The following is a 19,583-nucleotide window of genomic DNA, read 5'->3' on the forward strand; positions in this document are numbered from 1 at the left end:
AAAATATTGCTTTGATGGGATTTTTTTTTTTTTTTTAGAGCATCAGTTTTAACATTTTTTTTAGTTGCAAAGGCTTCTGAAAAAACACAAACCACAGAAAAAAAAACATTTGAAGAACTTTGCGGAGGCGGTACTTTTTCAGGCAAAAGCCTCACAAAGCTGTTTAATGACAGAAAACCTGCCGTACAAATAAACTACATTTATATGGACATCCGTTGCGCTTACACATGCTTGCTAAGGCAGAAAAATGGATTGTTATGAATCCAAATCGTGTGTTTGACGTGGATCCGCTCAAACACTGTGACTAAATCAGAATAAGTCATGTGGTGTTCGTATCAGATCACTTTTTCGATAATATTTGATCTCTGTAAAGCAATATGATCACATTTAACAGCAGTATTGTTTCCTAATATTCACCTGTAGATTATGTCACTCCATTATATGTACAGACAGTCATAAGCCTAAAGTTTGAGCAATAAGAAATTAGCATTTCTTAGAATTATATTACAACTAGGTATGCACACTGTTACACTTTCTACAGTTGCAGTTGAAGAAATAAGTAGTAGAAGTTAATGTGGGAGCCATGAGTAAAGAGTACAGAGTAAAGTTGAAGAAAAGCTCTCTGTGTCTGAGTCATACCACAACACAGGATAGGCTTCTAACAGCACCTGTGGACCAGTATCTAAGGCAAAGGTTTTGCATCTGACATGTTTGTATCTGCGAGCACCGAGTGAGCTTAAGAGGCAGAAAGGTGTGAAAAAAAAAAAAAAAACACTGCACTGTTTTCTACATTCAACACAATGTAGGCAAGTGTACAAAACAAAAGCTAACAATCTGTCCTTTCACATAGTTTCGTCCATAAAACAGATAAGCTTCCTGTTAACTGGCCTCCGGTCTCACAGTTGCATTGATGTTGTTGTATTAACAGAGATAGCATCATAACTTAATGTTACGACAGGTTTAATTGCTAAAGTCCAGGAAATATGCAAAACCTTTCAGAGTCTCAGACGCACACATGGAAGGTGTCAGTCATTGGCTGTTTTAGATGCACTGAATGTCTATTGTGATATTTTGGAGCGATCTAAACCATTCATATTTTCTAAAGATAACAACACCAGCTCAGGTTTTCGAGAGTTCAATAAATAAATGACAAAAAACTGCTTTACAAAGACATCAAAACTGGTTACACCAGATGGAACAATAACTTATGACGTCTGTGTAAAAGCTGTGAATCTTTCCTTTTCTGAGTTTCACTCCTTACATGAAAGCCTAATTGTACAAAGCAGGTACAAGGGCACTGATGTGTAACGGAGCAATGATGGCAATAATGCAGTTGATAAAGTCTGGGAGGACTTGGCGAACAAGAACCAGAGTCTGGTCAGAGATTCAGACGTGTGATGAAAATAATGAGCAAAATCAGACATCAAGACTTGTGTGTGTGGACGTGTAGTGTTTAGAAACCCAATGGGTGAGGAGACACTGGTCCTCCATTCTCCACCACCGCAGCAGAGATGGCCCGCAGGTTCTTGAAGAGCTTTTTGGAATCACTGGAACGCAGCAGCTTGATGTCGCGCATGACTCGGTCATGGGCCTGAGGGGTGAAGGGAGGATGAGATGGTGTTAAAACTGATACTCTAAAACATCCAAACAGTCAAGTGTAGAAGCCTTTAAGGATTTCATTGATGACACTGTGACAACTTTGCAACATGCATTAACTTGTCATCCACAGAATTTACATACTATGTTTGAATAATAGGGAAGTCCTAACCATTATTTTTTTCTTTGTGTTAAGCAGCAAGCTAAATTTAAACAAGTCTAAAGAAAGAAAACAGTCATAATTGAGCACATTTTATTCAACGCGCTGCATCACAGCACCTGCAGGTAAACATCATCACACGTGATCTGGTTTACCAAGCGCTTGCAGTTGCAGCCGCCTTCTTTCTTTGCAGGTCCACGAGTCTGGCCTGAATGTGGCTAAACATTGCTTTTGTTGTGTGGTTTTATAACAGTGTAAGCCGACACGGCCGGCATACAATATTTTTGTCATGACTTGTAAGGTCAAATATTACAACATTAGCGTGGGAAGAAGGGGGCTGACTTGTTTGACTAAATAGTATTTTTAGTGTCGACAAACGGGGGGAAGTAACCTTTTAATGGCTCATTCAGCTCACCGTGGACATCCATGCAATATATTATATGTTTTGCTCAGATTGATTAATAACAATAACAATTCTTATACGTTTAATTTTTTTTTAAAGTGTCAGCTATGCACTAAATTAAATTGTATTCGTAAATCGTATTTCCATTTATATTTGTAAATATTTGTTTAATGAAAAAGCATCTGGAAACACAAAACTAGTTACATATTATTTTTAAAAAAACAGCCATTATTTTGCTCCCCACATGACATCCATGCTAAATAACTCATTTTATGATATGTTATTAGATAACATCTGGGATTTTTTTTTTACATAATGTAACTGAAATTGTCCATTCAGTGACACAAACATTTGTCACAAACTAATGACTACTGCCTGTCAATGTTATCCAGGTTAAAATAATTTCTTATTGCACTTCTTTTTATGATCACTAAGTCCTATCTGTACAAAAGTTCTAACCTATCATTTACTACAGTAACTCTACCTAACTGTTCAGATCAGTACAGCACTAGTAGTTGCCTGTGTAGTATAGTTACATAGCTTTTTTTCCCCCTCAGTTTAACCCTTTCGACAGTGGGGCTCCAGTATATGGCGACTTTCTGCTCCATTCATTTTGATTGGCTATCAGCGGGAATCCCCGTATGTGAACAAGCAATTCAGTCATTAAATGAATTATGCAAATGAAGTAAAATGACGTCGTTTGACCACAAAAATCACCAGAAAATGGGATTTTCGCTACCTTGTTTCCGAAATGTTCATCAGCGATCAAAACTAACTAATTACAAGACTTTGGCTGATGTCTCAGTATGTAAGAACTGATAATTAATTGCATATATCCCTGGTGATTCTGAAGTTTACCTTTTCTTTTTCACACCTATATGACAGGAGTAAACTTACAGATATATTGAACTGTCATCTTGTCTACTTTTGATTGATACCAGATATGTAATGATGTGAAGTCTACTTAAGAATTTATGATTGATTAATCAAAACCAGATCTGATCATGAATTTCAAGCAAAGTTACTTAGTGTTGAAGTGTATAAGGAATACACATTTACTTAGTGTTGAAAGGGTTAATAATATAATGTTCAAACTGGATACAAATCAATTCAGACATTTCCGTCAAGGAGTCTGGTTCGGAAGAAGATCTTACCTCCATGCACCATGTCTCACACAGCATCTTCTCATGCTGAGCTGAAGCATGGCCCTGACTCAGAGAGCGTGAGGCCCTGCAGAAAGAAAAAAAACAACAAAAAACCACAGGGCACGGTGCTTTAGGCTGCGTAGGGGTTTGTACATGGAATAAAAGCACATCATAGAGAATAAGTGGGTGCAGAAAGAATGAAGCGGGGACAGACAAAAAGGCCAGGAGTCGGTACAGAAAAAAGAAAACACGCACACACAGAATCTGACATCTTTAACTGCTTCTGTTCGCACATACCTCGACAGGACAACCACCATGGCGTAGAGGTCGATGGCACAGTCTGCCACTCTCTTCAAGACGAACTGTTCGTCTGAAAAATGAAACGACTTGTTGAGCTGACTGACGTTACACAGCCACAGAACAAACTTACCAAGTAATTAAATGATTCCTTGTAAGGGGCAAAGAATCAACAATTGCACCGACAATGAATTAGATATGACTGGTAGAATTCTGTGGAAGAAGTTCTGATCTTTCAAGTAAGCTAACGTGTGCAATTATAAACATCTGAAACGACTTGGCCTCGAAGTGAAACACCAAACTGCTGCAACCTGCGGAACTTTGACAGATTTGTATCCGACACCCACCAGGTTTCCTCTGACAGCCGCAGATGTGCACTTACCGATGATCTTCTTGCCGTGTTTGATCAACTGCTCCTCAATGACCACTCCGAATTGTTCGATAGCTTTAACTGTCTGAAAAGCAGCAAAAAAAAAACAAAACACAGAATCAAGCAACATGATAACCATAGTATGAATGGATAATTAAAGGCAGCCCTTTAGAAAAACAAGGGCTCTTTGACACCCACTAACTCCGGTCCTGCTGCCTTGGGTAAGAGCTTCGCATACATTTTCAGAATCTGGTTTATTGCTGAGTAGGGCAAACATATCAAACTGCATCATAAACTCAAAAATAAAAGATTTAAACATACCAGTTCACCACTCTGTGCCAGCTCAGGGTGTACAGTTCCCTGCAGTGTCAGACCAGTGCTCAAACCTGCCTTTCTATAAAGACACACACAAGAAGATCATGTTAATTAAACATGAACACACATACCAAACACAAACAACAGCATTCAGTCCCAAACATATAAATATATACAGAATAAAAAGAAATAGGCTTTTCAACAGCTATTTTGTTTAACTTTCTGGATCTTTTCTGTCATATGGATGAAAAATTAGCTGAATTAAAGTTACATGATGAGTCATTTGCGTGCACTATAACGGCACTTAAGAGCCCGACTCACAGCATGAAGTGAACTGCTAAAGGAAAAGAGTAAGACAGTACAATATTTATACGAATGAATTTGGCAACAATGGAACTGCTATAATTTATTTATTTATTTTTCTAATCTTTATTTAACCAGGAAAAGGATAATTGAAATTAAAAATCTATTTTTTAAAGAAGGTCCCAACACTATCCACACAAACATCATACTCATAATGCATCCATATACCGCTTTATCCTCACTAGGGTCGTGGGGGCTGGAGCCTATCCCAGCTGACTCAGGGTGAAGACAGGGGACACCCTGGACAGGTCACCAGTCTATCACAGGGCTACACTTAGAGACAGACAACCAAGCACACTCACATTCACACCTATGGACAATTTAGAATCACCAATTAACCTCAACATGTTTTTGGACTGTGGGAGGAAGCCGGAGAACCCGGAGAGAACCCACGCTGCACGGGGAGAACATGCAAACCCCACACAGAAAGATCCTGGGTGTCTTCACCGGGACGCGAACCGGTGACCTTCTTGCTGCGAGGCAACGGTGCTAACCACTGTCCCATTTTGCAGCCCCCACACAAACATCATACTCATAACACATGGTGAAATTAAATTTAGAAGATAAGAAATCAACATTTCAGCAGAGATCAGAAAAAAACCTCCACACACTGATGCTTCTGCCTCCAACTCATTTAAGAACACTTTAGAAGTGTTTAAAGAGACCAGCGCTTGAAGTTTCCGGTCTTTTTGCAAAGTGTTCCAGGAAGAGGGAGAATTTAAAAGCTTTCTATCCAAGTCCTGTAAATGTTACATTTTGTAAACACGGAAGAGATAACTGCTGTCAGGTAAGGGGTTAAGCTTCTGCTCAGGCATCAGCTACACCTGAAAAGTTGCGTAACAAAGACTAGGACTGACATCAGTCTGGAACTCAAACTGCCTTGTGCATGTAATGAGTATTGTAAAGGGTGTCCCCATCTCTCACTGTCAACTACAGCAGTCTAGCACTTCCTTCCTCCCAGAAAGGAGGAAGTGTGTTTGCTAAAGGTGATGCAACCTTTTGGCTCTCTTGGTGATTTCTCCTGCAAGCAGCCCAGCGTTGCCAAGGGGGTTCTTCAGGGCTTTCTGTAAGCCCTTCAGTTGGTTGCCAGCATTCTGGAGGGAAGGAAAAATATAGTATTATAGTTCAGTTTGAGCAGATGACCAGGTTATATGTTCCATCCTGTTAAAGTGGCCCTTTGTCTGTCTGTGCAGTCATCTGAGCGTTAGGGACAGCAGCCCGTTTAAGGAAGTAGCTTCTTGATCAACCGTTTTTTAAAACTACAAGATGCTGTTGCACATTAAAAAGGCACATAGGAAGTACAGATAGGAGTTTCAGACAGCAAGCAGAAATCACTTCCTCTGTACTTTTCCACACACACACACACACACACACACACACACACATACACACACACACATTATCAGGTCACCACAGCTGCTACAAACATTACAGCAAAGAGGTTTTATGTTACCTGGAAGCCATTGAGAGCCACAAAGAGTCTCAGGATGTCGTTTGTGCCCTCAAAGATTCTGAAAATTCTCAGATCCCTCATTACTCTCTCCACTCCGGAGTCCTGTGGAAACATAAAATGATAATGACCTTCTAATTGTACACTGTAGAGAGAAACACTGGCATTTTTAAACAAATAATTCCAGAATACAGCTGGATATAACCCTCCATTTACCGTAAAGAAAGCACACGTTTCACATTTTCTGTTATGACCATTCTGCACTAAAATTAACTCTTAATTTACTTTTTTTTTGGTAAAGCTTCAAGCTTTTCTTGGCATGTTAGGCAAAAAATATGAGACTATGAGGTGTGATATTTATCATATCTCTCACATTTTAACTGAGCTTCTCACACAAGTTAAAGTAAGGTCATGAAAACTAGCTGCAAAGAGGATTTAAGACAGTTCCTGTTCACTGCAGTGCTTTTTTTATTTCAAGACACTGTTCGTATTTTAAGCAGCACAGAAATGAAAATGTGCATCGAGGCACTTCTGACTTTTGCTTCCTTGCTGAAATGAAACCCTGAGTCAAAACGCACACTTTGAGCAGAATGAACGTGTCGCATCAGTGTCTTAGATGGCTCACGTCGCACAATTCATTTCAGAATTAGTAATACAAACGTGAGGGAAGGTGAACTTTTACTCCTTTCAATAATCTGCCGTGTATATAATATTTTACAGTAAGAACTTCGCGAAGCTTAAACTTCTGTTTACATTTTGAGAATATCCGGGCACTGTTGTTTAACTCACTTGCATTAAACTGTACTATATATCTTGTCCACCCCCATCTAAGTGTCACCCCTGCTATTTGTGTAGCGAGTCTGTTTCCATGACTGCGGCACACTTTCCACTGTATTATGACCCAGGCTAAGTGGCACATTTGTTTGCAAGGCAGTCTGCCATATGATCTGGTTTATTTTGAGCAGAACAACTGTTTACAAACCTTGCAGTCTATTCTTGTAAGCCCCCTCAGTTGATTTTCTTTTTTTCTTTTTAGCGAGCTGAGAAAACCATCAGTGCGGTTTTAGCATTTTCTGAACGTGAGCGTCTCGCACGTATGGGCTTTGTGACTCAGTACCACAACGGCAAGTCAAACAGCTTCCACCATATACACTGTACGCGACTTCTCTGAGAAACAAAGCTGTTGCCTTCGCTACAGCAACGCTTTTGCGTAGTTGTTTGATGTTTATAGAGCTGGATGATTACATCAAAGTTGATTGAAATATTAAGCTATAAAATTCATACAGTTCATGTAAAAAAAAAAAAAAAAAGTAAATCAACATATTGTAAGTTTAGGTCAGTTATGACTGCAAATAAAAAACTGGCAATATTTTGTTATTATTGGTTGTGTACACAGTAAATACACAGAATGATCCAGGTAAAGCAGGAAAACCTATTTCATTTCCAGTCAGTCCAACTGTGGTCTAAAAGGCCTGATTGCACATCCTTGTTTGAGTTTCCAGGACGCTTGTTTGAGATGCACTCTTGCACTCAGTAGAATATCAACAAAGTCCACAGATTCCCAACTGAACATGTTTCAAAGGGAACATCCAGACATGGAACTGAAAATACAAGAGGAACTGCAGGGAAACCATCACGGTTCTGCAACATGTTTAACAGTCATGCATTATATTATATATGTATTATTATATTACATTCTATCAGCTGAAAATCAAGTTTGCTCTTAAATTTGAATGTCTGCGGTACATAAGGCTTGTGACTTGTTAGTGGTAATCGCCAGGGTTTTGTTTTTTTGTTGTTATGTCTCTTCCTGATTTGTGCATAGTGCAAATTTAATTTCCTTTAACCCTCCAACCCCCAATTAAAAAGCACACACACCAAAATGACATCTTTTATCAGAGCCAGAAACTGAATGAGAGAGAATTGAAAAATTTTGAACTTTCTGACTGTCCTTGAATTATTCATCTGTGATGTGCTGCTCAGTTGGGAAACTTTACCACATCTGAGCTCCTCAACACAACCTTGAAGCCATTTGTGACTCAGCTACAACCAACAGTCATCCATCCATCATCTATACACCGCTTAATCCTCACTCGGGAGGCAGGGGGGGCAGGAGCCTATCCCAACTGACTTAGGGTGAAGGCAGGGGACACCCTGGACAGGTCACCAGTCTATCACACACTTAGAGACAGACACCAAGCACACTCACATTCACACCTACGGACGATTTAGAATCACCAATCAACCCCAAAGTGTTTTTGTGCTGTGTGGGAGGAAGCCAGAGAACCCAGAGAGAACCCACGCTGCACGGGGAGAACATGCAAACTCGCGGATCTTCTAGATGTGAGGCAACGGTGCTAACCACCTAACCACCTTGCAGCCCCCAACTGTGATGCGATGAAGATTGAGGACTGAATTGGGCTGAATCGCAGGCTATGTTTAAACAGGGGAGTAAGGAAACCAAATACAAAAGTTAATTTAAAATATCAATAGTACATAGAACTTTAATTTTTCTTCCAGTATTGGTAACACTTGCAGGCACTTGGAAAAACGTTCCAAAAGTGTTGATCCCAAGTTTTTTCAAGCTTTGCAAAACAAGTAATCAAATTTGATCAGGTTTTTTTTTTTGTTTGCGTCCCCATCCTATCCAATCTGAGGGATTTAATATTTAGTATCTGCCACCAGGCAAAACCTCTTACTGTTTAATACGGTTGCGAACTTAGGAGGTGGGAAATTCTGTGTTGGCAAGAAAAGGGCATTGTGGGAGGGCACTGTATTAACAACATCTATGTCGCGTACTGAATTCCAGCCGGTGAACAACTGGTTAAATAATTCATAACATGTTCCTACATCCCCATAGAACATCTAATGAGCATTTTTGTGACTTTCTTTTACACTGATAGCCCAACTCTCTTACTATATTTCAAGTTGTTAAAGTATAAGCAGATACATAAACATTTTAAATGACCATGGTCAGACATCCCTTGGTCCTGCAGTAAAACTAGTCGAATGTATACACAAAGAGAAAACTTTTTGGGCGACCAGAAACTGTGGAGCAAGGGTCAAGCTCCTGACTTCCTAATATAGTCAACCATTTGGACTACATCAGCTGTATGTGGAGTCCACCTGACTTTCCCTTCTTGCATGGATATTAAGTACTAAATATGAGGAACCAACTCCAAACCGCTTCAATACTAGTTCCAAGAAACGTCTCACTTGTTACCTGGTTTGCACATGACAGGATGTGGACTAAGCACTCACCTTCATGAAACCCATGCCGCCCATAACCTGAATACACTCGTCAGTCACACTCCATGCTGCTTCCTGTCCCAATTTAAAAGCACACACAGACACAAAGAGATGCAAATTAGTTTGTTTCTGTCAAATGCAATGTCGAGTTTAACGTTAAACAGCAAATAAGCCTTGAGGTATCTACTTCCTCTATTTACCAGCCACAGTCTTTAGGCTTTAACAAAACAAGGAACACCGTGAATATTATGTAAGAGGTGCTGTGTTGTGCAAGAAATAAACAAATATATATATGTAAAGTACATACATAGCTGAAAAAGCAGGAGAAGAAGAATGCAACAATTTATAAAAGGTTCACAAGTTAACTTAGAGTCTGACATTCAAAGGCCTCTCTTACCCCTTTTCCACCAAACCATTTCCAGTGCTAGTTCTGGGCTAGTTCCGTGTTAGTGCCTGACTTAGCACCAGTTCTTTGTGTTTCCACCGCCTAAGCACCGGCTCCAGGCTCTCAAAAGCCCCGAGTACGTCAGGGGCTGGGGGCGGGGTGATCATGACCACAGAGGCCACTGAATGAACGGGACACACAAGCGGTGATTTGTGTCGTTTTTCGCCAGGACATCTCTGGTCTGATCACAGATGTTTTGGAATGAGTCCTGGGACACACGGAGGTTTCACACAAACTGTTGCGCCCTGAAATCTGGTACAACTGTGTCCCACCAGCAGCACCACAGTGGTGCAAACCGTACTTTTATTACTTCGGTGTACTGGTACTTACGCTGCAGTCCTCTCATGAAAAACGGAGCGCACCTACATGCGCTGTTTACTCCGCTCATGGAAAAGACCGCATGAGAAAAAAAATCACTCAGTTTCATCGTGGTAAAATCTGACATTAGAATGCCCTAGTTTACTCTTGTTAAAGTCGTTTTTGGTTGCACACCGGTCTGAGCACCGCGGCCACCAACAGCAGCTACCGCAGCCTGCAATGTGGGGCGTTTGGGGAACATCAGTAAATTGTAGCCTCTATTGATAAGAAAACATTCAGCAAGTCATATGTTTTGCCTGTGACAATGTGAGAAGTGCGAACAAATGAGAAAGTTGGTCACACCAGTAAAAAAGTTAGTCTGGAGTCCTGTGTGGACTTTCATGTGGTGCGAGCGTTGTTCGGCAAACGGCTACATATGCAGTGACCTATGGCGTGGCTCTAACTGGGCTCCCTGGAAAAGCAACCAGTTAGATTGGAACCAACTAAGCACTGGCCCTAGCACCAGCACAGCACGAGCACCTGGTGCTCCTTGGTGGAAAAGGGGTATAAGACACACAATAAGCTGAAGGACATGTGTGACTGAAGTTCTTACAGAAGCAAAGATCTTGCTGATGGCAGCTTCAATCTGGAATTCACTTGCTCCACTGTCCATGTTTCCACTGATCATGTAGGCCATTGACTTAAAAAAAAAAAAGACACAAAACGCAACGTTAACATGAATTCATGAAATCTTGATCACTGATGCTGCAAACATTCTCCACATCAGTTGAGAATAAAGCAACAGAACGCTTTGTAGAAGTACAAGAGTGTAATTTCAGTTCATTTAATTTAATTCAATGAGCATTTTAACCTAAACCTTTAAATGAAGTCTATTTGGAATAACACCAGAGTGATGACAAAACCATTGAGCTGGTAAAGATGATGCTGTCTGACTATAAAGCTGAAAAAAATTATCTGATATTGTTAAGATAACAGCAATATATGATACCGACTGAGGTGCAGGTAAAACATTAAAATTCAGTGTCCAGCGACTGACCTCAGTAACATATTGCAGCATAGTCATGCGAGCCATCTTCTCCTGGATGGCTCCATAGGTGTGGATCTTGCTTCCAAACTGGGTTCTGTTGGCAGCATGGTCCACCTGATGGAAAGAAAAAAATAAGCGGGTCACTATCACCAGGGGCGGAGCTAAAAGGGGTAGCTTGTGTTGGCCATGGTGACCACATATTAAAATCTGGCCATCGTTCTGGGCCACCCCACACAATAAAAACAATTAACAAATAGCCCAATAGAGGATGTACTCATAGAACTGTATTGACATCCAATAACCACTATTTTTATAGCTTTGTTGCAGACTTGTATCTATATGGTTGCTGCCATTTGGACTTTTTTTTTCTGTTGAACCGCTCCCTATTCAACCCAATACAACTGGTTCTGACCAATTAGAAAATACTGGTTTTGAAGCAATTCAAACATTTCAGACCATTGACATTGAAAAGTGTGTAGACAGCATAAAAACACGTCTGTATTTTTTTTATTTTTTTAATGAATGACACTATCTTGATAATGTGTTTGCATGTTATCATTTGTGTGCATGGTTTAGGTTTAGCCTTGGATTTACTTGAAAATCTTCCACTTATTTACAGCCTTGCCTGCATAAATGAATGATAAGAGTGAGAAAAAAAGACTATTTGGCCTAATAGATAATTGTAACTAAAGTGTGAGCCCTACAGTTCCTAACACTTATCTGAGCTCTCCAGTGTTGTTGTCTAGTTTTGGCCAGAAAGAGGAAGTCGGCTCGTCTGCTTGCCACCACAATAATGGGCAATGACTACTGTTGTGGTGAGCTGCAAAGTGGGTGGCAATACGGCCCAATGCCACAACTAGGTCTGTCACAACCATGAAATGATAGTGGACAATTAATTGTCACACAAATTATTGTACTGATTTAGCTGTCTTTTTCATTTCATCCTACTTTATTATGATTTATAATCATGAATAAAGTGGACACTTATGTAGAGACTTGTTGCCTGGCTGGACCACTAGCTGCTGTAGCTTCCACTGTGACACCTCTGTTTCAACTTGTGCCTTGAATTTCTCATGCAGTCCTGCAATGGCATACTAATGATGACTGAAATGAGTATTTAAAGGATATAAATGATCGCTGCATTAAGTACATGAACATTCAACACTGTCTTGTTTACATTTGGGACAGCATTACTTTTTGTACTTTTTATAAACACCACAATCAGTTCAAGTGGTCCCAGCATTATAAAATGCAAATTTGACTAAACTGCAGATCTGCTTCTGTTAATCTGAAAATGAAAGTCTTCCGAGGAAAACGGCAGATTCTACCAGCGCTTGCAACCTCACTCAGAAGTTGCACAGCAGAGACAGGGGAATTTCCCAGTAACCCACAATGAAGACTGCAACAAAGGGTGTAACAGACAATACAGGTGAGGCTCGAATAGGAAACCACAAAGCACATATAGCAACAAGGCAGAAAGTAAAAGCAATAGAAGAAGAGCGCTACTGTCACAGTTTACCATATTCTCCACTTATGGTGCTTTAGGTACTTACAGCTTTGGCGATGGAGGCCTTCATCGTGCCGGAAAGGGCGGCCGCCATGCCAAAGCGGCCGTTGTTCAGGATGTTCATGGCCACCTTGAAACCTCCTCCCACCTCTCCCAGGACGCAGTCGGCTGGCACGCGAACATTGTCGAAGTAGACCTCGGCTGTGTTGGATGCCTTGATGCCCATTTTCTTCTCTGGAGGGCCACTGCAAGTAAGAAGATGGAGAGATGTTGATAAGAGGGAAGGAATAAAAAATAGAGAAGAAGGATTTAAAAGGTCAAAAAAAAAATAAGAGGGGAAAAAAAAAAGACAAATTAAAAAAAAACAACTGTGGGGAGCTCAGATAGCTCAGCAGGTTGGGCGGGCGACCCATGAACAGGGGCTGCAGACCCTGATGCAGAGGTCGTGGGTTCAAGTCTGGCCCATGACCATTTACTGCAGGTCCTTTCCCCACTCTTCTCCCTATATTTCATATCTTTCTTTCCACTATCAACTACAATAAAGGCTAAAAAGCCCAAACAATAAACTAAATAAATAATAATAAACTGTTTAATTAAAGAGTGAAAAGTAGCTCCACAGCATCTAATCTGAATCAGAATTCAGTGACAAACAGTTGACAAAGTTAAGAATGAGTTCGCTCACTTTGTCACTCCTCCAAAGCTCCTCTCAACAACGAAAGCTGTGATCTTGTCCTTCATCTCCCCTGTCTTGGGATCCTTCATGGGTGTCTTGGCGAACACTGTAAAGATCTCAGCCAACCCTCCATTGCTGTCAAGATTTAAAAAAAAAAAAGTATTAAAACAGGGAAAAAACACAACAGCAGCTTCAAGTCATTACTTCATGTTACTGGACATTTTATGCAATGCTGCCTCCTTGTGGTGAAAGTACCAAACAACAGACTACATAGACTGGTACACTGTGTCCTCACCTGATCCAGATCTTGCTTCCATTGAGAGTGAAGTACTTTCCGCAGGGGGACTGAACGGCTGTAGTCTTGATAGAGGCGGCATCAGAACCACTGGCAGGTTCGGTCAGGCAGAAGGCAGCTATATGCTCACCTGGAGGGACACAAACACAAGCACAGTGTGATATAATAGAAATGACTGATCACCTTCATATTTTGCCTTCATATATAAATAGATAGGTTTTATTGTTTAATCAGTGACAAAAAGGTAGAAATGTTTGGATTGTTGGGTCAACTTTAGCTTTTGGGTTCTCACCTTACTACGTGAGGAGCTATGAGATAACATATGTTGTGGATTGGTGCCATGTAAATAAAATTGAACTGAGATTGAAATGTGCCTTTTGCTTTTGACCAATATGAACATTACAGCAAAATTTATTTTAAAAAAAGAAAAAAAAACACAGAGTAGAAAAAAAAATAATAATAAAGAAAAATCGCAACACAGACACAAAATACTAGTGTGGAGAAATAAATAAATAAATAAAATTCCAGGTGCCAGAAACAGGCTGGTTTGAAATGACTTGGTTACTTATTCAACTCATTCAAGTATGCATTTCCCAAAGCCTGTGGTGACATTCTTAAATATCATTGGCAAATAATTTAAGAATCGACGACTGGACACATTTACATTTTTTCCATCTTAACTGTCTTACCGATAAACACTTTGGTAATACATCGCCAATTGACAGAAAAAAAAACATCATGCTGGGTTATTTTCTGTTTTGTATTTTTGAAGAAAAGTTACAGACTCAGTGTCTTAGCCACGTTAAGTGCTTGAGACAATCTTGTTTGACAGTCTCAACACAAGATCACCTGCTGATTCCTTATCAGACATTTTGAACTACAGTGGCAGAAGAGGGTCTGAATGATCTTTTTCTTTTATAATGAATGGATAATTCCCTTTACTGTTGCAAAAGGGCCAAGTGAGAGTAAGCATATTCATGGACTTGACATAGGTTGATGACGTCCCGCACAGAACTGTCCCCATGGTACATATAGCATTGTTATGATGACAAGAATCTTGTGTCAGCGCTCCTCTCTCTACACTCTATTTTTCACACACATGCGCAGATCTGATGAGAACATTTCATTAACCCTAACCAGTCAGAACACATTTTCTGTCAATAATAAATATATCTCCAGCCTTATCCTATGACAAACATGTTTGCTACAATGCAAAGCTACAATTCAGATCTAAAGGTGTAAATCAAAACACTGGCGCTAGTCTTCCTACCTGTGGCAAGCTTAGGCAGGTACTTGGCCTTCTGGGCTGGATTCCCAAAAAGCAGAATTCCTTTGAAGCCAATTGACTGGTGGGCACCCAGAGTGATGCCAACGCCCAAATCATGACTGCCGACGATCTCAACCAGTCGGGCATACTGTGGGATGGATGGATATTATCACATTAGTCTCATTGCACTCCCCTGCCTGACACAGTTAACAAGTAGACAATATTCACTCATGATTATGTGTGTTAAAGTTAATATCCCTAAACCTGCTCAAGCATATGTACCTGGGTGTTTGAAAGGCCGAGGCCGTTCAGGTCGGCTGGCACTTGCAGGCCAAAGGCCCCCATCTCCTTCAGGCCGTCCATGGTGTGATCCTCCACCTTCTCCAAGGCGTCATTCTTGGCAGGATCATTGACTTCCTGTCCACAGGAAGAAACACGAACATGCAATGGTAAGTGAGAGCATTAAAAAGAGACTGTATCCATGAGGTCCAACAAATGTCTTCACCGAGGTTGAAAATTACCTCAAAAAACTTGTGGACTGGCCCCACGAGCTCTCGAAGGAACTGATCCTGCTCCTCACTGAGGACTACAGCACAGAGAAAAACAGATTACACTGCAACGGTTTCTTCAGTTCCACAGACCGTCTAAATTTTGGGCAATTTTGAAAACAAACATCGGTATGAATATCTTGTGGATTACCTGAGGGAAAGGGGAACACTTGAGCAGTTGCAATCTGCCCCTTGAAAATGCTGACAGCGAATGATTTGGATTCCTGCAAAATTAAGCAAACAGTAAAGCTTGTGTTAACACAAACAGAGTGTACAAATGTTTAGTTCTCGTTGGCCTGAAGAACTTTACTGTACACACACAAAAAACAATGTTTACTGTTACTGTGCACCAGTGAAGCCTAAAAAATGGACTTTTTTAGCTTTTTTAATGTTCATCTTTACGAGCTTGCGGTTTCCTCCTGCCTTTGGTGGTGTTTTTTTTTGTTTGTTTTTTTTTAATTCCACCTGCTGATCCTGAATTTCCCTCTGGGATTAATAAAGTCAGTCTAAATCAACAGAATAGATCAGCAGGACTGTGTATTGTCATTATTAAATGTGTTAACGTCATTGATTTGTTGCAACAAAGGTGAATTTTAACCATTAAAATGCTCAGTAATACCTTTCACAATTAAAAAGGCATAATAATGTAATCTCAAATATATTTAATTATAAAATAATAACAATAGACAGTTAACATACAGCAGCAACTGCCTGCTTTTCCACTTTAGCGGCTGCGTCACTGCCAACTGCTGCAGGCTTCTCCAACACTGCCTAAAGGGAAAAAGCAAAATAGAGGTTGAACAGAGAACAAGCTTACAAACAGTTCATCAATTCAGTACAAGAGCATGAGAACTGTACACTGTCTCTGTGAGCAATTGTCATCCATGGCTCTGGAGCTGAAGGTTTCTGATCTCTGGTAACTGTCCCAACCAATATGCCAAGGGTTTGCTTAGGAGTTTCTCAGTGCTTATCTTTTTTTTTTTTTTTCTGCGCTCCTTTCCACCCAAACCAGTTAAGTCAGATGGCTGCCCACCCTGAGTGTCGTCCTTCCAGTTAGAAGGTTTTTCCTCCCCATTGTCACAAAATGTTCTTCAAAGGAGATTTGATGAGTTTCTCTCTACAATATTGTAGCGTTTTGAGGTTACTACATAAAGTGCACCGAGAGGACGTATGAGCAAAACTGAATTGAAATACTAACATGAACAGCATTTGTAGTGTTTGATTAGATATACAAAATGGGGAGAAATTGTCAGGTCAAAAGATGCAACAGGAAAACAAACCTGAGTACAAAGATTTGCACTCATGTGAAAAAATAACACCGGGACAAAGGTAAACAGCATCAGACTGTGTGCTGTCCACTGTGGTTTCATGATGTAGTGCTAAGAGCCAATAGAACATAACTGAAAGTTTTTCCAAAGCCAGCTGGGACACCTGCTCGATTAGATGCACAAGGGGCTGTTCCCAAGTTCCAAATGGGTGAGAGGTGATGCCAGTGTTCCATCTGGCTGGCTGAGTCACCTGACAGCAGCAGTACTGTGCATATGATACATATTTTTAAAATCTACTATGTGTATTTTTTCCAAAACCTTCTAAAAAAATCTGTAAAGCAACAAAAGCTATGCCACTAGTTTGCTTTATTGCTGCCTTCCAGCTAAATGCATGTTGTGATAGGACTTTTCACAGGGCTCTTGCTTTGACAGATGAAAAAACTGGTACCCAGAGTGAACCTGTAACATTTAACATACATAACAACACACAACTGCAACATGCTTATCAAACGTACACTAAGCTATAATATACCTAAGTGAATAAGTGAGAAGAGGTGGGCAACATTTACAAAATAAAACACTTCACTTCAGCCTAACCACAAGCAAAACAGTTGGACGAAGCAGACAGACGTAAATCCATATAGATTTGTGTTATCGTAGAGGCAAAACATTATCATATAGTAAGCGTAGCCACAAAGCCTCTGGCACCACATCTAAATGAGCTCCAGACATGCATCTGTGCTCATCAAACAGGTAGTGTTTACTTAAGACTCTGAATTAAACTGTAAATGTAGCAGAAGCATGTGCGCTCTGCTTCTGAATCTAACAATCTGCACCAAATAATAAGCCAAAAAATATATTTATATATAACCTTTTCACATTACACTTTCTTGCAAGCAATTTTCTCATTTTGATCTTTTCTAATTCTCATTCATCATTTCTTTTTATAAAAATAAGCACTTGTATTTACTGTAACATGTGTTTCTTCCAAATTGGATATACTCCTGCACAACCTGTACAGTTGCCTCACTTAAATAACATTGTAAATATGTTATTTGTTTTATAATAGCTTTGATTTGCCACACTTCATTTGAATTGGAACACATGCTTCTTAATCACATTTAACACTTACTGTTGATTTCACCCGCTTTTGTTTATCTTTATTCTTCCTTATATTTTTTTTTTACTTGCCAGTGGTCGCTGTTATGCACCCAAACACCAAGTCACATTCCTCTGATGTGAACACCTTCTTGGCAACAAAAAGGAACCTGATTCTCATTTTAATAATCTCTAGCTGTTGCTCCCACATGGTTTAAACAGAGATATTATCTGATTCCTCCATAAAAGCAGCAGGTGAATTGCTTATTTTCAGGAGTATGAAGCACAGAACAGACGACATCTTCCACAAAGCTATCCCGTTGTGAACCCTTGTCTGAACAACAGCAGTGTCACCCACTTTCATGGTGTCACCTTTAATAGCGGAGTCATGTGACCAGTGAACTTTCCCCCACTTACGGCGGGAGAGGGTTCCGATGTTATGTCAGACAGACATTGGACCAAACAAGGACAACAAACAGACGATGCACACATTAGCTTAAAATCGACAAATATATCAGGAAAAAGTGATAGAGATAATGATTGTATTACAGAGAATGCTAATGGTATCGTACCTGGGCTGCTTGGCTGGCGTACAGACGGCTGTTTTGCAGCGCAACCACCCCGGCCTGACGCTGACCTCTGTAGTCCAGACAAGAAACGATAGTTACTTCAAAAATGTCTCATTTCTAACAAAAAAAATGGCAGCTGATTTAAATACAACTTTAAACATTACCCACCCAGATAGCGCCGGAGGAATCCTGAGAATGGTACCACACAGGGCGGAAGACTGGCTCACTTTACGAAGCAGCATGATTTTATTTTACTCTAAAAGAGACAAACAGTTATTTTATATATATAACTTAAACATGTTTTCAAACGCGGAAAAGGCAGTAAAGGTTAACATAGCGGCTAGCTAGCGGCTACGTAACGACGTTCGTTTGTTTTGTAACTTAGCCAGTGAGACTCCTCGAATGAAAAAAATAAACAGAAAAAGGCCGCTTAAAATACTTTGGTTCCTTTTCCAAGACCAGCAACATTAATGTTTGGTAACACACCTGTTCAAATAATATAACAACACGTCCCCGGTGTCCGAGCAGCAGCCAGCCGTTCCAAAAAATAAACTGCAACCAGCGACGTCAACCTCAAACCAGGTCAATTTCTTCTTCTTTTTTTTTTGTGTCCCCCCCCACTTCTTCTTCTTCTTCTTCTGCTGCTGCTGCTGCGCTTTCTTCTTCTTCGTTGATGTTTGACGTTTTGCAAACTTGGTGCTTTAGCGCCACCAACAGGAATGAAGTGTGGATCACTGACGATAAGCGGCTGTGTGAAAATATGAAAAGATTCATTTTTTTAAATTATTTCATTTTTCTGTGTTATTTCTTTCCAACTTTGTGTGTCGTTTCGTTCTCCGTCTACAGGTTTTAGTTGCTCGATATCTGTTATTGTATTGTATTAGCACCCTGTTGGTAGCCATTAGCTAATAATGATAATATGATAAACATAAATGCTTCAGAACCTGCTATAAATATGGTGTATTTGCACTTTCTGACAATCTTAATACCTGTTCAGGATAAATGAAATGATTAAAAATATAATACAATATTGAATTAAAATCTTACAAGTGACATTTTTGTAGCTGATTCTAAAAAAAAAAAACAAAAAAAAACAAATCAGCATTCTTACTTGAAAATGGGAAATCATTTTTGCAAAATATATCTAGACCATACAAATGGTCCTCAACCTTTACCAAAATACAGATGATCAAGTTTAAAAAGCCAGCTATATTTTTTTA

At 40.0% G+C, this 19,583-nt stretch overlaps 1 protein-coding gene across 1 annotated transcript; it reads right to left on the bottom strand.

Moving 5' to 3' along the window:
• Nucleotides 1-131: 131 nt before the first annotated feature.
• On the bottom strand, nt 132-18,969 carry acadvl (acyl-CoA dehydrogenase very long chain). Its single transcript, XM_008301162.1, has 21 exons — nt 18,850-18,969; nt 18,532-18,619; nt 18,367-18,433; nt 16,128-16,199; nt 15,580-15,652; nt 15,402-15,466; nt 15,163-15,297; nt 14,884-15,028; nt 13,614-13,743; nt 13,328-13,453; nt 12,692-12,890; nt 11,148-11,252; nt 10,704-10,790; nt 9,361-9,423; nt 6,103-6,204; nt 5,646-5,743; nt 4,293-4,365; nt 3,984-4,056; nt 3,602-3,674; nt 3,314-3,389; nt 132-1,591 (listed from the first exon to the last, which is right to left on the bottom strand). The coding sequence occupies exons 2-21, from the start codon at nt 18,603-18,605 to the stop codon at nt 1,454-1,456; spliced, it is 1,974 nt and encodes a 657-aa protein (XP_008299384.1). The 5' UTR covers nt 18,606-18,619; nt 18,850-18,969; the 3' UTR covers nt 132-1,453.
• Nucleotides 18,970-19,583: the final 614 nt, after the last annotated feature.

Source organism: Stegastes partitus, unplaced genomic scaffold, assembly GCF_000690725.1.
Source record: "Stegastes partitus isolate 25-593 unplaced genomic scaffold, Stegastes_partitus-1.0.2 Scaffold1637, whole genome shotgun sequence".
NCBI lineage: Eukaryota > Metazoa > Chordata > Actinopteri > Pomacentridae > Stegastes > Stegastes partitus.

What these genes read in the sequence shown, in the direction of transcription:
- acadvl (XM_008301162.1), bottom strand. Translation starts at nt 18,605, where the DNA reads ATGCTGCTTCGTAAAGTGAGCCAGTCTTCCGCCCTGTGTGGTACCATT. An exon ending in GCGGCATGGGTTTCATGAAG is followed by an intron (nt 6,205 to 9,360) that starts GTGAGTGCTTAG and finishes ATGTTTCCACAG; the next exon opens with GACTCCGGAGTGGAGAGAGT. An exon ending in ACACGGCAAGAAGATCATCG is followed by an intron (nt 3,675 to 3,983) that starts GTAAGTGCACAT and finishes TTCATTTTTCAG; the next exon opens with ACGAACAGTTCGTCTTGAAG.